This window comes from Lacerta agilis, chromosome 16 (genome assembly GCF_009819535.1).
Source record: "Lacerta agilis isolate rLacAgi1 chromosome 16, rLacAgi1.pri, whole genome shotgun sequence".
Classification (NCBI taxonomy): domain Eukaryota; kingdom Metazoa; phylum Chordata; class Lepidosauria; order Squamata; family Lacertidae; genus Lacerta; species Lacerta agilis.
This window is the reverse complement of record NC_046327.1, coordinates 7,401,293-7,424,857: the sequence shown is the minus strand read 5'-3', so window position 1 is coordinate 7,424,857 and position 23,565 is coordinate 7,401,293. Positions and strand designations below refer to the sequence as shown.

The following is a 23,565-nucleotide window of genomic DNA, read 5'->3' as shown; positions in this document are numbered from 1 at the left end:
TTTTTAGTTTTGTACAGAGCAACTTTAGATCATGTGAAACCCATCTTGGAGTCTGAAGTGGTATGAACCAGGCACAGGTTATCATCTCTGTCAGATTAGGCCTAAAAGGAATACTCTTCCGGGCCCCAGAATAGGGGCAGAATGCAGTCAGCTTGCTGAAGCCAAGCAAGTCTCGTTTTGGACAATACCTGAATGGCAGACTGCCTCAGAACCCCATGTACTTCCATCTTGGAAGTAAGGCACAATATAAATGTAATAAATAAAACGATCCTGGGGAAAACCAGGATTGCCACCACAGTAAAAATGTAATATAATAAAAACATGGATATAAATGTCAATAAACTTCATCTGAAACAGAATACACTCCACATGCAACCTTTTTCCTAAGTGCATGTGTCACTGTGTTACCAGATGCAACTGAGACAAAATCACAATTTTCTATGACTGATTTTTTTAAATAAATAAATAAATAAATCCTAATATTATGAATAGCTAAACACTATATAATGTCGTTGTTGTTGGAGAGGAGGGTCAACAATTTCAATGTAGTTTGAGTCTAACTATCTGTGCTTGGAATCTGCTAGTGAGATACTAAAATAATTCTAAAGCAAAGAGAACCTCATTCTGAAGAACAGCATCTGTATTTTTGGCATTGAGCATTATGGAAAGAAACCTAAGGTGACCCAGTATTTGCAGCTTCGATCTTCACATGTGTAGACTCATGAAGACATTAATGGACATTGCTTAGAAGATTCTGAAGTCTTACTATTAGGAGGAGACCCTCTGGGAAACTAAACGAAACTGCTGGGCCTAGACCTGAGTGTGGATAGTACAGCTGAAATGGGACCTAGCTTTGGGCAGCCTAAGGAAGGTACCATCCATCTTGGGTCTGCCCATAAAAAGCAAATCTAGAGTGAGAGACTAGGGCCCACTGTTTCCAGGATCTCTTCTCATTGTTAGAAGTTTGTAAGTGAGCTGTGTTTCTTTGCACCCTGGCTGAGAACCTCCCAGAGACTGAGAGGGAAAGTGTAACCAAAGGAAAATAAACTGCATTAATATAATAAATTTTATATGTCTTTAACTGTGCATTTTGGTAATATTTTGTTTTAAGTTGTCTGTTGTTGCTTCGGTTTTTTGTAATCTGTTTAGAGAATTTTTTTAATAGATTAAGCAATATAGCAATTAAAAAATCGGATCAAAACCAAAAAATGCACAAATAATTTAAACACATAATTAATGGCGGAGTTTGGATATGCATTCTGTGAGTTGTTTATGGCTGCAGCTCATACGCTACTCAGTAACCAGTGGAAGAAATGGAATGTGACTTTAACACTGCAAAGAACAAAATAATGGAAGATAGTAATGAATTCTCCCAGCACACCAGGTCTGGAACAACAATGTACATGAAGGACTACACACATGAAATGGATTATTTAATGGAAGTGCTGTTTGTATGGTGGAAAAAATGGCCAGCTGGAAGAATGGTTTAATGGCAAGTGAAGGACATCAACTGGACATTAAAAAAGAAATGATGCGCCTATGTTAGGAAATGATGATGATCTTATGTTTGGAACCAGAGTGGGAAACCTTATTTTAAGAAATTGTATTAAATTAAATTAATTTGGTTTGATTTGTAATAATTTGGAGGGGAAAGAATTGGGGGGGGGGATTTTCATTTTTGACGAGGCACAAAAAATTAGGTAGCTTTTAGAAGTAAAACCCTCTATTTTGAAAAAAAAGGTTTGTTTTTTTCAATTTACATCCCACTTTGTTGCAAGACCCAAAGGCAGATTGTATCAAACACAACATATTATGTTCAATTATCAGTGAATGTGCACTATACAGATCATTATGACCACTTTAAAGAAAACTGAACAAAAAGGCTGTTTTTCAGATGCTACCAGAAGCTATACACTGTTGGCATCAGTCTAAGTAACCCACATATCTATTTTCCATTTGGAACCACCAGCATGGCCTCTCCAGCAGATCGTCATGGGCAGAGGCATTTCCGTACATAAACAAGTCCCAAACTGCTTAGGGCTTTACAGGTTAAAAAAAATGATACACTTAATCTGACTTGCTGGCAAATAGCCTTGAAATCAAGGCTGCCTATTTGATGCAAGTATAGACATGGTTCCTGCACAGAAACCTGTAGGGGAGAAGGTGGCGTGAATTTAAAGGGAAACAAAGGAATGAAGCAAGTCATTTGAGCACATAATTCCTAAATAACTGTTGCCAATGACTGCTTTGAGCCTTTCTTCTGTCCCCCAAGAGTTTAGCGGCGGGGGAGAGAGAAGGATTTGGGTGTTTCTCCTTTCATCCCCCACCCAACCAATTAGGCTTCCAGTATGCTCACAAACTGGGTCTCTACTAACATATATATAAATGATAGACAAGTAGGTACATACACAACCAGAAATACACCTATTTTAAAATGTCTGTTGCAATATCACAAGTGCCGTTAAATACTGTCAAGTTTTCTCTAGATATGGTATTTAATAAAGCAATTCAATCAACTCTCAGTGCACATAAACAAATCTGGATGTAAAACTTACTACTTCATCTTCAAATCCTCCAGCCAGCACAAGGGAATAAGCTCCATCATTACTCCGTCCATGAATTCCACCAACATGAGGTCTATGAACACCTGCTTCACTCACCTTGGTGATAAAACAAGTGAAATTAGTTTGAAACAAGTTCTTACAGTGATTGAACAATGTGGTTTGCATTCACTTTTTTCTCTGAGCTGCGGATTTCCATAACAGATAAGCTGCTTTTGTAAATAGTTTCAAAATTCTTCGGTTGAAATTTGGAAACTGCCTCCAATACAGTGTGAACCACCACTGGCTTATAGCAGACTCTTTAGATAATGGCTGATAGCATCACAAACTGTTTTAAGTATTGAAAATGTGATTGGGATGAAGTTGTATAATTTGCTTACTAGTGCAAATGACACAAGGAAAGGAGAAAGCTTAAGGGTACAAATGTAAGAGCGTGTGTATCTACATCAGGAAAAAACAAAAGGTAGACTGAGACTTACTGGTAGGTTTTTGGGTGCTTTCTAGAAAGAGTCCAACTCCCAATTATTTAACAATGGTAATGACAAGTCTTTCCCCACCTCTTACAGTGTTATTCTTAACATCTTTTTTTCAGAAGTAGCCTGTTCCATGGCTCCAGTTGGTGGTCCTCAGGTATTTATTAAAAGAACAAAATAGACTGCACAAGCCTGATCTGCCCATTTATTTAATACCTGAACTCTGAACTTCCAGGTTGCTCCAACAGGAACTCCAGGTATGGGTCCATAGTGGTTAGAAGGAACAATAGTGCATTCCTTAGTACGACCAACACAAGCCATACCCTACAAACACAAGAGACAAGAAAGTGATGTATCTCAGTCTGTATCTGTTTTGCAATTGTTTTTACATACAGAACTGTTTTTAAGTGTTTTTATTATAAAATTACTTCAATATATTTTACAGGAAGCAATTTTAAAAAGGGAACCCAATAAATAAATAAATAAGTGATTTAGCAAAGTGATTGTGGAACTTTTTGATGAGATGCCCATTTTAGCTGTGCTCAACCCCAGCCTATCACTTGAATTAAAAAGGGCAATGGTGCGCATACATTATTCTGGTGTGACCAAAACCTACTTCGCTGCATACGGGGGAAGGGGGATATTTGAAAGATAGATCTCACGGTTATGATCTTAAAGAACAGTCAGATTCACAAGGGAATAGACAATTCTTCAGGTATCACATTTCCAAGTCACATAGGGCAATTTACAGGTCAACTGATTATGTCCCAATACAGACTTAAAGAAAGAGGTGGCTTGAAAAACCGACATTTTCTGTTGTTTTTTCTGTGGAATGCCTTACACTCTGCCATACATGAAGCAGCATTCATCGGTTGCTTCAGACGTCTTTTGAAGACTTACATTTTTGCACACACTTTCCCAGAACCATAAGACTGGATCCTGTTTTGCATGTTGAAGTTCCATGAATTTTTCTTTTATTGGCTTTTATGTGTTTTTCTACCGCTGGTTTTTTGGTTTTAGGTTGTATTGTTGTTTCTTAATGATATACTGCTTTTTAGACTGCATTCTGTTTTAGAGATTTCTCAAATATTAAGTGATTTATAAATTATTTTAAATAAATAAATAAATGCAACTGTTTCTAAATATGCTTTACCTTGCCCCAATCTCGCTGGCTGTCTGTGTAGGCAGATGGCATCTTTGCCTTCTTTTTACTCTGCTTGAGCTTTTCCCCAGCTTTTACAACTTCATTAGAATCATTTTTACAGGAAGGACAGTACCTAAAAACAATGGAATGTTTTAAAATTAACACCACTGCCTGAAAAATAAACCAAAGGTATTTGTTTTTTATTATTATAAACAGCATATTAAAATCATGAGTAGACTAAAAAAAACACCCACATCTTCATCATTGCCCCTTGTTTCATTGCTACTCCTTTGTTCTAATGCTGCTGCCTTTTTGAGTATTTGCAGTAAGTATGGATATAGGCTGCAATTATTCAAAAATCAGTACAGAAATAACCACAATTGTATATTCCCCAATATTTTGTCATTCCAAGGCCAAGAGGTTCCTGAGCTCACCGCTCCGAAACACAGCACAAAGTTAGGGACAACCTACACTCTTGCAAAACTGAAATTCTATTCTTCATACAATCCCACATACTGAACATTTATAAATGAAATTGTGTTGCATTATTTACCAGTCTTCATCTTCTGGTATCTTGCTTAAAGGTGGGTTCAGGCAGTATATATGGTAGGCCATATTGCACTCATCACAAAGAAGTTGCATGTGAGCATCCTGTTTCCCCCCACACAAATAACAAGAGCAAAATCGGCATTCTTTATCAGGGTCCGCTCTGCAATGCTTGCATTCTGGACCACTCTTTCCTGCAAAGAAAAATAGCATGAGAGGCCTTAAAAGTATATCCCACAGAAAACTGATTAGAATAGCAAGCTATACTTATGATCAAGTGAGTGGTGACTATAGATAGCAGTTGGGGACTGAGTTATGAACAAGTTAAATAAGAGCAACACTGCAGGAAGTGTTGAACTTATTATGGTAGTTGCATCCTCAGACAGGTAAAAGTGATGAAGCCATTAGCCCGAGAAGCCTCTAGGTCTGGACAGCTGGGTGGTCAGGTTTGATTGCCCTGCAGAAAACCAACCTGATAAGGGTTTGAGCTCTGCCAGAAGACATATAAGCATGATTGTCCACAAAGTGGAGAGTACAGAAGAACTTGAGGCACCACATTGGTATGAAGTAAGATTTCGCCACGTTGACAGTGTCCCAAAGTGTTGTGGAGGCAAAAAAATAAATGCAACTTGGGTTGGCTAATTGTGATTGTCTACTCGCCATATCCCCATATGACACCTATGTATGGGAAGACAGAAATCCTCCACTGACAAAACTGTGCAATAATGACAGGCCTACATTCTATGAATTCTCTGGAGACTGTGGCTAACTCAAATGGGGCAGCTCTGAAGCAGAATAGGAAATGGTGGTGCTTGGGCTTGGTAGTTAGGTGAAAGTAAACTTAAGTTACTCCTGTGAAATCATTTCAATGGCTCTGTTCCAAAAAGAACCAACACTGAATGCAAGCCTTGGTCTTTAATTGTTTTAAGGGACTCTAGAATATATATTTGATTACTTTTGCTTTTACTGGGTCATACTATATAGGTCATACTGGGTCATACTATATAGTTAAAGCTATGGTTTTCCCAGTAGTAATGTATGGAAGTGAGAGCTGGACCATAAAGAAGACTAATCGCCGAAGAATTGATGCTTTTGAATTATGGTGCTGGAGAAGACTCTTGAGAGTCCCATGGACTGCAAAAAGATCAAACTTATCCATCCTTAAAAAAATCAGCCCTGAGTGCTCACTGGAAGGACAGATCCTGAAGTTGAGGTTCCAGTACTTTGGCCACCTCATGAGAAGAGAAGACTCCCTGGAAAAGACCCTGATGTTGGCAAAGATGGAGGGCACAGAGAGAAGGGGATGACAGAGGACGAGATGGTTGGACTGTGTTCTCGAAGCGACTAGCATGAGTTTGGCCAAACTGCGGGAGGCAGTGGAGGATAGGGGTGCCTGGCGTGCTCTGGTCCATGGGGTCACGAAGAGTCAGACACGACTGAACAACAACTATAAAGAAAGAACCTTGCACTTAATCAGATGAATCAAAGTTTCAGCTCAAGAACTACAGTACTTGCAAAACAGCAACTTTTATTTGCTATTTGTATCCCTTTTAACTATGGATGTAGATTCAGCATAGAGAGGCTCCAGTAAAGGGAACTGGCTAACAGTTGAGTAGCTAGTAAACGAAGTTGGCTGATTAGTCAGGGTTGAATTATACTCCTGAACTGAATAAAAGCTATTTCCTCTCAATTTGATTTCAAGGTTAGCTAGGTGTGGGCATCCATCCAATAACTAATTGAGACAGGTGTTTTTGTCTAATAAACAACAACAACAACACAGATAACCACAACATAAATCTATTTCTGTGAACCGACACAGTCTCCATATCTACCCACATAATGATTCTGGAAACAAAGTGTTATTACTTCCAGAATTTCAAAAAGCTCTTTGACAACTTTTATAAGTGACAATTTTGAAAATACTGTATAAATAACAGAAAAGTGTATAAATAATAGAATATGCCTACTTTTGAACTCTCCGTCTGCAAATGTCAGTGGATACGCTCCTGGCTTTTCAATCTTGTATATTTCCTCTATAAAAACGAGTTTGCAATCATTTATGACATCTTCTGGACCGCTGAAAATTAAAACATAAAAGTTTTGAGCTCAGTTTCTCCAATTCCAATTATAGCATTGGCCAATTGAAAACAGATACAGTAACTGCTACTTCAAACCACCCATGCCAGTTGAAATTTTATAAATACACTCTTGAGTTTTACTATCATTTATCATTATTTTCTATTTAGCACTATTTTCATTTGAATCACCATTTATTAAATGCTATTTATTAGAGCTTTGGCTTTATGGACGCAACACCAGGAAAAAAAGAAAATCTCTCACTGAAGACTGTTGGAAGAACTTGAGAAGACTAAGCACTTCTTCATTATACTGAGGTTTATGTTATGGGGATAGCACCGAAAGCTGAAATTGCATGTAGTCAAAACACATTGGGTTCAATGGCAGGTGAAATTGCCAAAGTATTTTCCCCTTGATGCCCAACCTCTTTTTATTTTTAATTGCCAAGCTGAATGCACACAAGTTAAATGTGCCTAAGTTGTGGGCTTGTTATATTCAAAAAGATGCTCAGCTTGTCTATTAATGCAAGAATGGAAAGAGAGTGCTTAAAGACTACTGCTTTTCAGTGTCGTCAGTTTTTGTGCTTGTGCTCACTCCTCCTTCTGGTAATAGGGCAGACTCCTTGATTTTCAGTTTACTGGTATTTGTTTAAGTTTCCCCTGCCACCATTGTGAGGATGGAAAATCTGCCAAAATGTTTCATACCACAGGCTTATTGAGCACTGCTGCAATAAGCAGAATAGGAGGGGAAGAAAAACCAAAGAAGTGATGATTTGCCTTGGCTCTGGAAACAGTCTTGTTACAGGGGAAAAGAACCGTTCAATCGTCAAGGAGAAAAGGAGGAGGGGCATCTACGCTGGCAGCCATCCACACTGAACAGAACACTGCCGTGTTTCAAAATCCAGCAAATTCTTGGGCGATGGGGCAGTTTCTCTTTCTTGGCTGCAATTTTGTCTTGCTCATTTCAGAAGCCAAGCCTGCTTTACGCTTCGGGAAGGCAGACATACTAAACAAAAAGAAAATGGCTTACATTTGAGAGGGAAATGGACAAGAGTGAAAAAGTCCTTCTGCGCACTTTCTTTGTATCCTTGTACAGCAAGGCTGGCAATTTGAAAGCGCAACCCAGCAGACATTTTACTTGTGGTTAACTATGCTTGAAGCACAGAAAACAGACTTGAGACCGTCTAATACAACCACGCTTTATTTCTTGTATCTTTGTATTTCCTCCTCATTTCGTTTTTGAAAAAATAAAAATCTGAAATAAACTTTATTCTACACACAGATGTGCTCAAAATTAAACTACCGAATCAAGGAACAGGTGGTAAGTACCATTAAACCTATAAAATAAAGATGACAACAAGTATTCTAAACAGCAGTCAGAAATAATAAAAATACTGAATCTAAGACAGTCAAGAGAATTATGAGTTTTTAATGCTCTGGCAGGAGATCCATATTTAGACCAATTCTATCTACAAGAAACTAATTAATTTGGCAGTTGCCATAGTTACTGTGAAAGAGCCTTCTCAAGGTCAGCAAGAAAACATCAGAGGCCAGAAGGTTGAAGATTTAAGGGCAGAAAGTTGAAATACAGGGAATGTAAGATCAGTCCCTCTTGAAAGAATATTTGTCAGTATTATGACAGATATGAAATTAATTTTAGTTACATTTTACTTTACAGTCAAAGGTAACACATTGTTAAGTAAAATAGACTATCTTCACACCAAAATTATGTAGGTGGGTGCTGGTATTCGGCAAAGTATGACGGAATAATAGGAACAGTCTAACATTCTACGGTAGTTATTTTATCCCTATTGTTCCTGATTTTTTCCTTATTTACTAAATATCACAGTTCTTTGATTTAACACAGAATTAACTAGAAACTGACCAAAAGCACTTAAGTGCTAATTCTAACTTCTGGGGGTACTCAAGCGTATGCAGTACCGGCACCTTTTCTGTCTAGAAAAAAAGCAGTGGTTAAAAGTGTGACACTTACTACAACAACTTCATGGTCAGTACACCACCTTTTTTCTAGAAAAAAGCACTGTTCAGAACTAAAGTGTATTCTGTTAAGCTCTCATTGAGAGGCAGGTTACACAAATTCCCAACTAACCCATTTTTATACACAGGGTAGAAGATGCAAGCAAGAAGATATACATGAAGTAACATTATTAAGTAAATCTGAAAAAATAAAATGCTGTGACTGGAATGGCACCTTCCAGATCACTTTATTAGAAGCGTGTTATTTTGAAATACAGTTATGCAAATATAATTGCAACCTGCAAATAAAATAATCTGTTTCATCATAATAATTGCAAGTATGTGGCAAATTTTAATTTTCAAAAGATCACTGAAATATATGAAACATACAAATTGGCAGTATGTCTAAGATGAATCACCATTAAAAATGTTCCTCAAAGACAAAATTAACCAATAAAATCTTACCCCAGCAAAATTTTGGCATGAACTTCTTTGTTAGTCCTTGAAATTTCTCTCAGAGAGGTTATTTCTGCATCGAACCAGAATCCCCTCTCTTCCGGACTCTCTACATTGTAGTTAACCATCACCAAATCACCCACACATAATTCATTCCACTTCAAAATAGTTCTTGCTCGTGGTCGTAGATTACGGACGGACATTTCTACGATGCCACTCTCTGGATACCTGAAAGAAATAAACAAACAAATGAAACGTTAGGAGAAAATCAGCTACATCACAGATTAAAGGAAATACACCAGTTACAGTTTAAGTTGGATCTAATTGTGCTATTTCATTTGCTGAAAGGTTTTGGACCTAGCAGATGCCTCTGCCAATGGAAGAGGAGGAGAGTCCCACTTCAAGCTTCTATGTCATCTTCAGTACTGTTCTGGAGGTACTCCCAACCCACCAGAGGAAATGGACGGGCGGGTGCAGGCCTGGCATGGGTCCCAATTTGGCCTACCAGGCATTTACCCCAAACCATACCCATTCACCCCATACCTAACACCTCAGGAGAGGTATGGATGCAGACATGGCTGCTAATACACAACCGGGAGCCTTCAAGTGCATTCCCAGTTGTGCACTGACAAGGCAAGAATGCTCTTGCCACCAATCAGCTAGGACTGGCTGCACTACCAAGGAGACTCCCCTTGGGAAATGCCCTGAGTTGCCTTGGGGAAATCCATGGCCAGCCAACCCACACAGAAAGCAGGGCTTGAAGTGAGTGTTTATCACCTGATAGGGACTCACTTTGAGCACCCTAGAATTGGCTGCACTACTGAATTCCCCATGGGGAACTCTGAATGAAGCCAGTCAATCCTCGAAGGGACTTGCCAAGAGTCCTGCTTAGCGCTTTGAAGCACTAACAATCAACTGATTGGTGCCACTTTGAAGAACTGTGCAGGGCTCTTTGCAAGCCCAGTGCACCGACCATTCTCAGGACTTCAAAGCACCCCATCACCTGATGTCATTGTGATGCCCACTTGACAAACGTTGTGTGTGAAGGTTATAGAAGATAAAGATCTGGCCCACCAAGCAGACCCAGTTTGACACCCCCAGTATAAAAGATGTATCTCCAAAAAAAACTATGTATCACATTTCGAGTGGTTAAAGTAGAAGTTATTTAAAACGTAAACTAGCCTCATTTCCTTAGTATTGCAGTTAAACAGGAAGACAAGATCCAGCAATTGGAAGTGCAAAATTATATGAGCAGCACCAAGCTCTTATGGCAATTTAAGAAACTGTAGCAATAGTAGTGTAAAACCAAAAGGCAGTATCAAACCCAAAAAATCACCTTCACCCACCAACCCAGCAGTGAGATTCAGCAAGGGCTTCATTGCAAAGCCTCAGTGGGGGGAGGGGAGAACTCGCCCCTTACTCTCACTTCAGGGGAAGCCCTTGCAGAGCCTCATGACTCCCATCCTATTGCGGGGGTGGCAGTGCATTTTGCCTCAGGTGCCAAAACATCTTGGGCTGCCCCATGACACTGGCAATGAAGTGAGACGGAAACATGGAAGGTGCCTAAAGAAGCCAGGGTGGCTATCTAAAGAACTTTTAATTGAGTTAAGATTTAAAAGGGATATGTACAAAAAAATGGAAAAGGGGGGAAACCACCAGAGAGGAATTCAAACAAACAGCCAGCACGTGTAGAGACAAAGTCAGAAAAGCTAAAGCACAGAATGAACTCAGGCTTGCTAGAGAGGTTAAAAGCAACAAAAAGGGCTTTTATGGGTATGTCCGTAGCAAAAGGAAGAACAAGGAAACAGTGGGGTCACTTAGAGGAGAAGATGGTGAAATGCGAACAGGGGACAGAGAAAGGGCAGAACTCCTCAATGCCTTCTTTGCCTCAGTCTTCTCCAAGAAAGAAAACAATGCCCGACCTGAAGAATATGGAGCAGATGATTCAGCAGGGGAAACACAGCCCAGAATAAGTAAGGAGGCAGTACAGGAATACTTGGCTAATTTAGATGTATTCAAGTCTCCAGGGCCAGATGAACTACATCCAAGAGCATTAAAAGAACTGGCAGAAGTGATTTCAGAACCACTGGCAGTAATCTTTGAGAATTCCTGGAGAACAGGCAAAGTGCCAGCAGACTGGAGGAGGGCAAATGTTGTCCCTATTTTCAAAAAGGGGGAAAGAGAGGACCCAAACAATTACCGCCCAGTCAGCCTGACATCAATACCAGGAAAGATTCTAGAGCAGATCATTAAGCAAACGGTCTGTGAGCAACTAGAAAGGAATGCTGTGATAACTAAAAGTCAGCATGGGTTTCTGAAAAATAAGTCATGTCAGACTAACCTGATCTCATTTTTTGACAGAATTACAAGCCTGGTAGATGAAGGGAATGCTGTGGATATAGCCTATCTTGATTTCAGCAAGGCCTTTGACAAGGTGCCCCATGATATTCTTGTAAAGAAGCTGGTAAAATGTGGGCTAGACAATGCTACCATTCAGGGGATTTGTAACTGGCTGACTGACCGAACCCAAAGGGTGCTCATCAATGGCTCCTCTTCATCCTGGAGAGAAGTGACTAGTGGGGTGCCACAGGGTTCTATCTTGGGCCCAGTCTTATTCAACATCTTCATCAATGACTTGGATAATGGGCTTGAGAGCATCCTGATCAAGTTTGCAGATGACACCAAATTGGGAGGGGTGGCTAATACCCCAGAGGACAGGATCACACTTCAAAATGACCTTGACAGATTAGACAACTGGGCCAAAGCAAACAAGATGAATTTTAACAAGGAGAAATGCAAAGTACTACACTTGGGCCAAAAAAATGAAAGGCACAAATACAGGATGGGCGACACCTGGCTTGAGAGCAGTACATGTGAAAAGGATCTAGGAGTCTTGGTAGACCACAAACTTGACATGAGTCAACAGTGTGATGCAGCAGCTATAAAAACCAATGCAATTCTGGGCTGCATCAATAGGAGTATAGCGTATAGATCAAGGGAAGTAATAGTACCACTATATTCTGCTCTGGTCAGACCTCACCTGGAATACTGTGTCCAGTTCTGGGCACCACAGTTCAAGAAGGATACTGACAAGCTGGAACATGTCCAGAAGAGGGCAACCAAAATGGTCAAAGGCCTGGAAACAATGCCTTATGAGGAACGGCTTAGGGAGCTGGGTATGTTTAGCCTGGAGAAGAGAAGGTTGAGGGGTGATATGATAGCCATGTTCAAATATATAAAAGGATGTCATATAGAGGAGGATGAAAGGTTATTTTCTGCTGCTCCAGAGAAGCGGACACGGAGCAATGGATTCATACTACAAGAAAGAAGATCCCACTTAAACATTAGGAAGAACTTCCTGACAGTGAGCGCTGTTCGGCAGTGGAATTTGCTGCCAAGGAGTGTGGTGGAGTCTCCTTCTTTGGAGGTCTTTAAGCAGAGGCTTGACAGCCATCTGTCAGGAATGCTTTGATGGTGTTTCCTGTTTGGCAGGGGGTTGGACTGGATGGCCCTTGTGGTCTCTTCCAACTCTATGATTCTATGCTTCTAAGTTCACCATAAAGATCACGAATGTAAAACAGAAAGAAAAAAAAAGTTCATTAGTTCTGCAAAGAAGAATTTCACTTTTTCCTGTTCCACTAGCATGGTGAAAGGTATGCAACACATCATATACACAGTCATATCTTAAAGTACAGTAAGTCCACAACTTACGCACATTCATCTTTATGCGCCTGGCCAAAAAATAATAAAATAATTAAAAGGGGGTATAATTTTTGGGGGGAGAGACATACAATCCCACCTGCCATTGAACCCAATCCGTTTCAACATGATTTTTGGCTTTAGGCGTGATCCCAAGTATGTAACTCCCCATGTTGCAGGTTTACTATACAAATTATTATTTGTAAAGAATCCACAAAAATGCTTGTTTTAAAAACTCAAAGAAGTGCTACACAGCTGATCAGCATCTACAGCCACACAATAAATGAAACTAATTTACAGAGCGAAAAAAATATATAAACTTGGTTTGGCATATACCCCAAATCTCAGGGTGGGGTAGTGGGGGGATAGTACAAATGTAAACATTTTCAAAAGCCTGAAGCCTTATTTGAAGTTAAAGAACAAGCAATAGGTTTTTGTGCGCCTTCCTAACCACTCCACTTCCACACACTTAGGTTAATGAATAATAGCTTGGGTTTTGGTAAACCATTATTTTTGCCATTATAGCCAATTCCACAAACTATGTTTGAACCATAGAATTGTAGAGTTGGAAGGAACCCTGGGGATCATCAAGTCCAAACCCCTGCAATACATGAATCATTTGTCCCTCCAAACCAGGACTGGAAAACATCAAAACACAAGTCTGCAATCTTGTCTTGCAGGGCACACACAAACCATAGTTTTTGGTATGCCTGTAACATACCCAAGCCAGGAATTTATTCGTGAAGCCAAAAGTGCAAGGAAAAGGAGCACATAAGCACAGAACTCATTTTCAATCCATGGTTTGAAGAAGGAAAAATGGTACATTTTAACCAAGTCTGTAAGTTATGAAACTTCCAGGAATTGAGACTGTAGTAATTGGAGAGAATATTATATTCATTGGAGTCTTCAGTCTGACAAATGAAGATTCTAAAATGGGAAAGCTTGAGTGATTGTACTATAGAAGACATGGCTGGTGTGAGAGCTGGGGATTCATGAGGGTATGTACTAGGGCACAAGTAGCTAGGTTATGTTGGCACTAGAGTTGGTAAGTGTGGTATGAAGTTGGAAGGTTAATGGAAGCTGGGTGAAAGATGTGATGGCTGGTATATATGAGAACTGAAGTGATCTGAAGAGGAAATGACCACCAGGCAAGAGTAGGAACCAGTTATCAGGTCTGTGAAGTGCCACCGCTACTGTTTTTATGCCTCAACAAAATAAAAAAAATTCTTTCCAGTAGCACCTTAGAGACCAACTGAGTTTGTTCTTGGTATGAGCTTTCGTATTGTTTCGACTATGGCAGACCAACACGGCTACCCACCTGTAACTGTTTTTATGCCTGTTTTGTAGACATGATCCTCTTGGTTTACTTTAACAGAGAGGACATCTGACTACGAGAGTGAATCGTAAGCTTTCTCTGACCATAAAACACTGGTTTGTGAGCAAGGCTACAAATCAGAAGGCAGACTTATGGGGCAACACTCAGCAGTAAGCCCTATTATTAGCAATGAGTCTTACTCTCAAGTAAGGCTTAGGCTGAAATCCTATACATACCCCAATCCCATTGAACTCAACAGGGCATACTATTGAGCAGACAGGCATATGACTGGGCTGCAACATTCTTGTGGTGGTTAAAAAAAGGCGGTTGATTATGGAGGAATTGTCATTCTATGTTTGAAGTGTATTATTATTAAAATAAATTATGCAAGAGAGGATACATTTACCATTCAACTTAATTCAAGTACAAATATGGGTTTTTGTACAATTTGAAAATTTTAGTCAGGGGAAAGAGATACACAGAGATTTGCACAGCAAAAGAAAAAAGAGATCTAAGGAAACAGCAACTGTGGCCAGGAGCAAAAAAAAAACATGGTGCCCCCCAGATGTTGTTGGACTCCCAGCCCCTCTCAGCTGCAGTCAGCATGGCCAATAGTCAGGGACAATAGAAGCTGTGGTCCAGCCACATCTGGCAGGGGTCACAGTTGTGACCCCCACTATAGCCATGGGGAAGGACATGGAGTTGTGCAGATTATAGACCTCTAGACACCCCAGCTTCACCCAGCTTCTCTCTGGTTTCTAAGAGGAATAATCTACTATATCACTCCTCTATTGTTCCAATTCTCTACAGCTCTGAAGATAGGAAATTCATTTCTTTGTCTGTTAGGAACAGATTCAGAAAATAAAAAGCCACCTGCACACCTTCAACATGGGGATAGAATGCAAACAGTATTACACATTCGGTTTCAAATATTTCCAGAACATCTGCCTATAAACAATGGGTGATATCCAACTAAGTCACCCTCAGAGTGGACCCACTGAAGTCAAATCCCTTTATTTCAATAGGTTTAATAATCCACCACTAAATGCAGCATTTTAACTATAGCAGAGCAGTGCAGCATTAACAGCTATATGATTTAAACTGTAGCAGTATAATACAGCATTGCAGTACACGAAATAGTGCAAAACCAGACAAAGAAACAAAAGGAGATTCTCATTTCATTTTCACCAAAGATGAAGTAAGCCCATTATTTTCTAATCAGTATATTGCCCTTATATAGTTTGATCATCACAATCTTAGCATAATCTTAAACTAACAATGCACTTTTCAGTTACATATATATTGTAAACCTATACATATACCAGCTTTGCAATGTTAACTTAAAAGTAATAGCTGCAATTCACAACGTATTGAAAAGAATAGGGTCTTTCTCATTTATTTTGATAGACTGTGAGTGTACCTGATGCATTTGAAATAATAACTCATGTCTTTAATAACTTTAGTTTCTACAAGAATGACAAGAATCAAGATTTTACTATAAAAGTATCTCTAATAAAATATTAATGGGGGGAATCTAACAAATGTAAGAGCAAGTATTTAAAAAATAAAATGCTCAATAGATGATTGACTCTGTGAAAGCTTAACCCTACCGAACCTGCTTCTAATTTTAAATATTAATGCTAGCATAGCAGAACTCTCACGTGATCTTCCATCTCTATGGAAACCTTTCTTAGCAATTGGTTGCCCGTGAAGAAAGACTCCCAGTTTTCCTTGACCACAGGCTGTATTTATACATTACTAGAATGTGGCTCAGATAAAAGTATTAACCCTATGTGAACATACAACAAATCTATCCTAAATTTAAGGCCTATTATAAAATCATTTCATCCTTTCCTGACCCCCTTCTAATTTACACATAAAACAAGTCCATTTAATTGATTCATGGAAACCACAACTGACTCATATCTGTTCACAGTTCAATTTATTTCCCTTCCTTCAAGCTAGACTGATCATTTTGGACCAAAATATTAAACAAGGACAGTCTGATCAAGCAAGCACAATCTGACAAGAGACGTTTGCGCTTTGAAACAGGCTTGCATGTTCAAGCTTCCCATCTGGAAGTGCTCCTACATAGACAATGGTGTTATTCAAAAGGGGAGGGGGGAGAAATACCACCTCTAACACATAGGTTGCTGCAAGTCCCATTGAAAAGATGGTGGGCGTTGTCAGTTTTAACAATGAAGCTCATGTGTCAGAGAAGGGGAAGTTCTAATTCACAGCACACACAAATACAGTTGATTAGCAATGTCAAAGCTGAAAGTGCAAACCATCTGCCTTGTGCACCATTTCTTCCAGGAAGCCCACTGCTGTGCATGAGGATCTTTCCCCAAATGGCAATGCCTCCAAATGCAAACTCTTACCAGAACACAACAATTTAACAATGAATAATATTTCTGCGTATCTTAAAATTTGAATAGCATCTAACAGATAATAAACTTTATAATAGATAATAAACTTCACACACACAATAATAGATAATAAACTTCACACACACAATATAGGTTACTATCACAACCACTGCTTATAAAAAGCAAGTAACTAGAAAAAACTATTCCATGATATAAAATATGGCCTACCATATATACTGCCTTGAACCCACATTTAAGCAAGATACCAGAAGATGCTCCTTTGATTTCTCTTACCACCTGACCTTCTAGGGATGAGAACTGTATCTTTCAAGCACGTATAGTGGCTGAAGGAGGTGTGTGGTGTGGTGTGTTGTGTTGTGTTGTGTTGTGATGTTCTGTATGCCCTGAGCTATGTGCTATAAGAAAGGCAAAAGGACAGAGCTAGCAGAACATCACTGGCAGAGGAAGCCTCCCTCCCCCTCCACCACCACAATGACGGGCTCATTTCTGGGGGTGAGGGACTATAGCTCCCCTTTGGGATGACATTGCTTGCAGGAAGGCACAAGGGCATCTCCGTAACATTTGGTGAACAGGAGGCTGTGGGGTTTGCTTCATACGGGCAAGTGACTTAATGGGGATTGGCTGGGTTTCTGCTTTTGTCTATGCCTATAAGAATGCTGTGTCACATTCCTAGGAAGAGAAAGAGGTCATTTGGGAGAGTAGGGAGGATTCAAAGAATGAAGAATGTGACAGTTAGACTACTGACTAAGGACTTAATGGTCTAAAGCAAGGGTAGGCAACCTCAGGCCCATGGGCCAGATGCGGCCCAATTGCCTTCTCAATCCGGCCCGTGTACGGTCTAGGAATCTGCATGTTTTTACGTGAGTAGAATGTGTTCTTTTATTTAAAATGCATCTCTGGGTTATTTGTGGGGCATAGGAATTCGTTCACCCCCCCCAAAAAAAAAAATAGTCCGGACCACCACATGGTCTGAGGGACGGAGGACCAGCCCATGGCTGGAAAAGTTTGCTGACCCCTGGTCTAAACCAGGCACCCCCAACCTGTGGCCCTGATCCCTTGCTAACAGGACCAGTGGTCAGGGATGATGGGAATTGCAGTCTAAAACATCTGGAGGGCCGAAGGTTGGGGGTGCCTGGTCTAAACAGCAAACTTCAGCTCCAGCCCACTTACATAGACTGCCAGTCGTCGTCGTCCCCCAGCACAATTCTAAGTGCTGGTTTTGACCCATAAAACACTGCACGGTATAGGATTCTGATACCTCATGGACTACCTTCCTTCATGCGAACCTACCCAGATGTTGAACAACATACAAGGCCCTTCTGTGTCCCCTCCAGATGTTGAAAGGGGAGAACTTGCCTTTACTGTGGTAGCCCTGACTGTGAAAAGCCTCACTGATACTTAGTCATCTTTCTAACATCAGGAAAATACAGTTTTTTTCTCTTGGGCATTGAATGATGGGGCCTTTGGTGGCCGTAGATGTTCATCCTGTGTTCAGGGTGGTTTCTGTGGTTTCAGTGATTTTTTAATTTTTCTTTCAGATGAACACTTTTTGCATTGTTTTACTGATTTTATTTTGTATATTATATTATCATTATTTAAAATCACATAAGTGATTTATTATATCTGCCTTACACGACTGAATCTGAAATTTCACTGTAGATTCTTTGAGTAATCACCACGCATCTTTACACAAATGCCTCTAAGTACAACGGCAGCCTTCATGAATGTAAAAAAAGTGATTTGATATGAATGATACCTTTCTCCCTGTGTTAACAAAGTGACTATGGAATGTAGTTCCTCATTGTTGCACAATTTCCTATTGGAAGCCAGTTAGTTGCAGAAATCAAGACCATAATCCATCCACAATCACAGTAAGCCACAATGGTGGTGATAAATTAGGATATACCCTTGATTTGGTGGGAAAGCTGAAAGCTAAAACTCAGTATTGAAAAGGAGTGGGTCTGTTTGCAAACTGGAGGTGTGTTGCCATTCAATGGAAATACAGAAATTTAGATCTATACACTATCTGTGAGGCAGGGAAGAATATATGCAAAGATGGATCATCTGGAATTTCTTGGGAATTTCTTATAAAAAAGTTGACACCAGAAAATTCAAGGTTCTGCTGAAGTCTTCTGTTCTTGTCTGGCACGTTAAAGTATAGAGAAGTAGAGCTTAGATGACTCTGAGATACTTGAACCTCAACTGCTCCACTTTCCTCTGTATCAACTTCTTCCTAAAGAGGGAGGATATGGGGAGAGTACAGACAATCTCTGTTGTGGGTTTACTGAAGGCTGAACAAGATGGTGAGGTGAAGAGAAACAGCAGCCAAAGGGTTCGTTTATATGGTCATCCAATTGTCCTTACACTAGCTGAAAACTCTGGTTGACAGCACCAATAATTCTGCATCGGTGCAGAATTTCCTGGATGAATATTCTCCAGTAGAAGATATAGAAGACGACAGTTGCCAGAGAGCAATGCCATGAATGGTATTAGATGAATAGGTAGACTGGGGTGAGATTTCAAGAAACCAAGCTGTATTTTTGGCCCCCTTGGGTCTTTCAAAGCTACCATCCTTCTAGAAAGTAAAACAAACTTCACTAAGGGACAGGTGCTCTGTGCTGGCCCTACTCTATGGAAGCAGTAAAGTAGAGTAATACTTGGCTTATTGGCAAACAGCAATAGTACTCACCACATCCTTTGATTCCCAATCATCATTGTAACATGTAGTGTTTTTTCCTTAGTAAAGTGAAGTGCATCAGCCTGAAACACATGAGCCAGATTTTTCTTGTCATCTGGAGTGTGATCAAGATAAAGTATGGGTTTGTCCCATTGAAAGCATTTGTACCTAGCCTTCACAAAGATAAGAAAATTGTAGACTGTAATTTTCTATCCAGAAAACCTAGCTTCCCTCCATGTTGGTATGCCTCAGCAAGTGAGTTGATAGCCAAGTGGTTAAAACGAAAGAAGCAGCCCCTTCGCTAAAACTGCTTTCCAAGTACTATGAGATGGACAAGAGCTTGTTTCAGGAATTTTTAGCTATTAAAAGAATAGCTACTAACAACTTTAGAACAGGTCATTCACCTGAGGACGTGTGTATTTCAATCCCAGATACTGGGCCATTCTCTGCACTTAATTCATATGATAGTGATCTTCATACAAAGAGGTAGGATTGGGATCCCCTACAACATGCTCCACTGAAGGCTCCAAGGTTCAGTCTGACAATGTTGAGTATGAGATATCAAGATGCTAGTATGACCAAGAGTTGTGGCTCATGAAAGTGAGCATCTCTGTGCCCATAAAGATAATGGAAATATGGCCAGAAAGAGGTTGTAAAGCATCCTTCAACAGAGATAAGGATAGCTGTAACTATCAGCATTGCATCACAAGAACCAAAACAGCTTCTTAGTCCAGTCTCTCGGTCATTCTTATGAGAAATATGGCTCTGCTTACCAATTACAGTTGAGCTGTGTTTATTTTGGCTTTTGACACTGCTAATGGAAAGCTGTGTATTGCCCAACCCAACCCAACCCACCCTGTCTTAACAGATTCTGCTAGTAACAGCACACATGCAATCACATACAAAACTTAAACCAACACTGAAGTCAATTAAGAAGCACTTAGCACAGGAATGCTAGAAACCAAGGCTCAATCCCTAATTGTTAGGTGAAGACAATTAATCAGCATGGTGCTACTTCCTTTTCTTGGAGGCAGGGGGGATCAGAGGCTGGCAATACCTAAAAGTGTTTTCAGTACAGTACCTGTTTCCGAGCAACTTGGAAGCCACTTACGAGAACACTTCGAAACTGAACCCTTCAAAATAGAGCAAAACAGTGCAATGGCGGAGTCTGATCTGTGTCCATAGTTCCTAGTTTGGAAATAGGGACCAATCTTGGTCCACAGATCCATAGGGTTATCAGCAAAAGTAGGTGCCAGCACTACCCCTCCATACCCAAAGCCCTAATGAATTACACTTGCCTAACAAACAGCAAGCAAGACAAGCATCCCCTCAGTGCTCCTCAAAGAGGCAAATCAAGCAATCTGCCAAACCAGTACAGGGACTTCCACTCTACAAGTGTGGCATTTTGAATAAGACATATGTTATGTTATAGGCTCAGTGAAAACTGAAGCAAAAGAGCCCCAAGCAACAAAAATAAGATACTCACCTACACTATGCTTGCATCTGCACATCAAGCCAAATCACAGTTTAGGGCACTATACATGAGCAGGAATGAGCTGCAGTCTCAGATTGATTAGCTCCCCTCTTTCCATACAGCCAAGATTTCACTTCCACTTTTGATTAAGAACAACTTACTACATCATCCAGATGCATAACCAAGATTAATCTTAACTATGATGGGTTAAAACAAGCCATCACCTGCATGAGCAGATCTTACTAAACTAAGGTTTGACATGATGTGCAAAAGCAGCCCATTCAGTCTATGCAAAGTGTACCATCTGAAGATGAACTTCACAGGCAAGACCTGAAAAAATAGTTTCTTAAACAGCTTAAGAAAGTGGCACCTGAATAGACCCTTTGTCCACACAAAGGGTTTATTCCGATGCTACTTCCTTAATCAATTCAGAAAAATGAATTAGACTCAAGTTACTCACATGCATCTTGGCCTACTCCCTTACAAAACTTAAAAAGTACTAAATCCGATGTTTATTATCACTATTTCATTCTCAGTTATGAATGTACAAATGGCTGATATTGTTAGGTACCCTATAATATCTGTATAAGGTTAACTGCAGAAAGATTTAACATTTCAAAGATAACACTGGCCATATAAGTAGATTAAAAACAACAGAACTGAGATCTCAGCACAGGCAGGAGGTCCCCCACCTCCTGCCTGTGCTGCTAATACTAGAATATTATTATATGCTTGTATTTTTACAATACTAGCAACCGTGACACATTGTAATTTGATGTTGTGAACCACCCTGAGATCTACAGATAAAGGGCAGTATACAAACTTTAACAACAACAATATATTAAATATTTCTTTCTCCCTCTTGACACTACAAAACATGCCTTCATGCAAAATTTGTAAAAGAAACAAAAATTAATCATCTCACAACAATATCCTTTTATCTACAGGAGTCAGATCCTGCTCGGGCTGAAGATGTGCATTGGATTTTGACGGAAACATGACCAAGGACCCAGTTAGTGAGTCATTTTGAATCAGGATAGCCAGGGATCAAGGAGTGGAAGCAAAATATCCCCCACACACACACACCTCTCTTTCTCTCCCTGTCACTTTCACTTTCTCTCTCTCTCTCTCTCTCTCTCTCTCTCTCACACACACACACACACACACACAGTACCAATTAAAACACATACTTCCAGTTAGCCAAAGGCTTCTGTGTGTATATTTAGTGACAGTTGTGGATAAGGGATTTTGTATTTGTCCTACTCTGGAAGATGGGTTGAGACCCCATTACTATGTTCTTCACATCAATAAGCAGCTAACAGTGAGCTCATCTGTCTCTCCAAAATACTTCCTACAGGAAAAGCTAACAGGGTTTAAGTAAATAATGTACTGTACTGACAAAACTGTATTCCTATATGTTTCTTCACAAATTAATAGTAAACCCATTCAGTTTTGTTTAGTTATTCCAGATAATTTTTAAGACTTATGCTCTGATTGTACATACAAAGTACTATAAAATACTATTGCAAGGCTAATTTATGGATTCACATCCTGCGAAAGTCTGGGTTTCTCAAAGAAACTAGTATTTCAGCCAAACTCCCAAAATAAATCATGCTGCTCCTAGGAAATGCATTATATCAAACAGAAATGTTTTATGGTTTGTAAAATCCTGTTTCTTTTGAACTTGGAATGTGAACTTGTTTTCTTAAGGATTTCAATTTCTTGTGAAAATTCTTAGCTTATACCAACCATATAAACGCACATGGTGTCCTCATAATAATATCAGCAGCACTTACTCATCATACTTGATATGATAAACAGTATCTTCATCAGTGTCCATATAATCTGAGTAAGATGTAGAAGGTGCATTGTCCAAATTATTTGCATTTTCTCTAGAGTGATCTTGGTTTAAGTTTCCATTAGTCCTTTTGTAATTACTGCCACTCTTTCCTTGAGCTTTTCCATTTTTATGTCCTTTTGTTGCTTGAGTTACATTTTGTATATGAGCTTCAAACCAGGATCCAATAGTAACATCTCGGGCATCCACAAGTTCATTTATCTAAAAATAAATTTGACATTTAGTGAATGTTATGCCGAAAAAGTACAGAATTAATAATGCTGTGGATCCCCAACTACAATGCAACTGCATTAGTTAAATTCACTCTACCTTCACTTCACTCTATCTTCACATTCTTAAAACTAAACAGAATATTCTACATTTTGTCAGAAAATCATTTTAACACAAATAAACTACAGATGTGAAGTAAATAGAGCAGCACTTGTTTTAAATTACTATTCTTCACATAACTATTCACAATCAGTAAGGTTACAGAAGCTTTCTAACCTTTGGTTATTCCTGCTTTTTGCCTGATTTTCCTGTATTTTACTGCTTTCTTCATTTTCTCTAGACATTTCCTTCTCCACAATAATAATGAAATCATTTAACTCTGAAAACTGTTCTTTGCTCATCCATTTACAAACCATCCTCCAATTAAATAGTTCAGCTTTGCCAATGAAAAGGTGATTTTGTGCTTATTATTTTTGCATATAATCTCTCTAACAGTACACAATTTAACCTTTCCAAATTATCTCTTATGACACAATAAATGCAGTTACTCATTTGTTGTGTGAAATTCAAATGTATTGTGCCCAGGAAGCACTTCTGAGGAGTGAAAATCACATCACAGATCTCAAAGTACAACGCGTTGGCTCTTGGAAATGTGTTTTTTTCTCCAAACTAGCACTTTTACTACAACACTTTGGGTATTGGGTTAGCAA

The 23,565-nt window shown here is 39.5% G+C and overlaps 1 protein-coding gene across 1 annotated transcript in view; it reads right to left on the bottom strand.

Moving 5' to 3' along the window:
• Positions 1-23,565, bottom strand: part of UHRF2 (ubiquitin like with PHD and ring finger domains 2) — a 51,192-nt gene that overhangs the window by 13,893 nt on the left and 13,734 nt on the right. The window contains exons 3-9 of the mRNA XM_033173970.1: positions 22,584-22,846; positions 9,242-9,460; positions 6,692-6,801; positions 4,732-4,918; positions 4,188-4,311; positions 3,251-3,358; positions 2,556-2,660 (exon numbers count right to left, since the gene is read on the bottom strand). Of these exons, the coding sequence (XP_033029861.1) occupies positions 2,556-2,660; positions 3,251-3,358; positions 4,188-4,311; positions 4,732-4,918; positions 6,692-6,801; positions 9,242-9,460; positions 22,584-22,846 (1,116 nt within the window). The remainder of the gene's footprint in view (positions 1-2,555; positions 2,661-3,250; positions 3,359-4,187; positions 4,312-4,731; positions 4,919-6,691; positions 6,802-9,241; positions 9,461-22,583; positions 22,847-23,565) is intronic.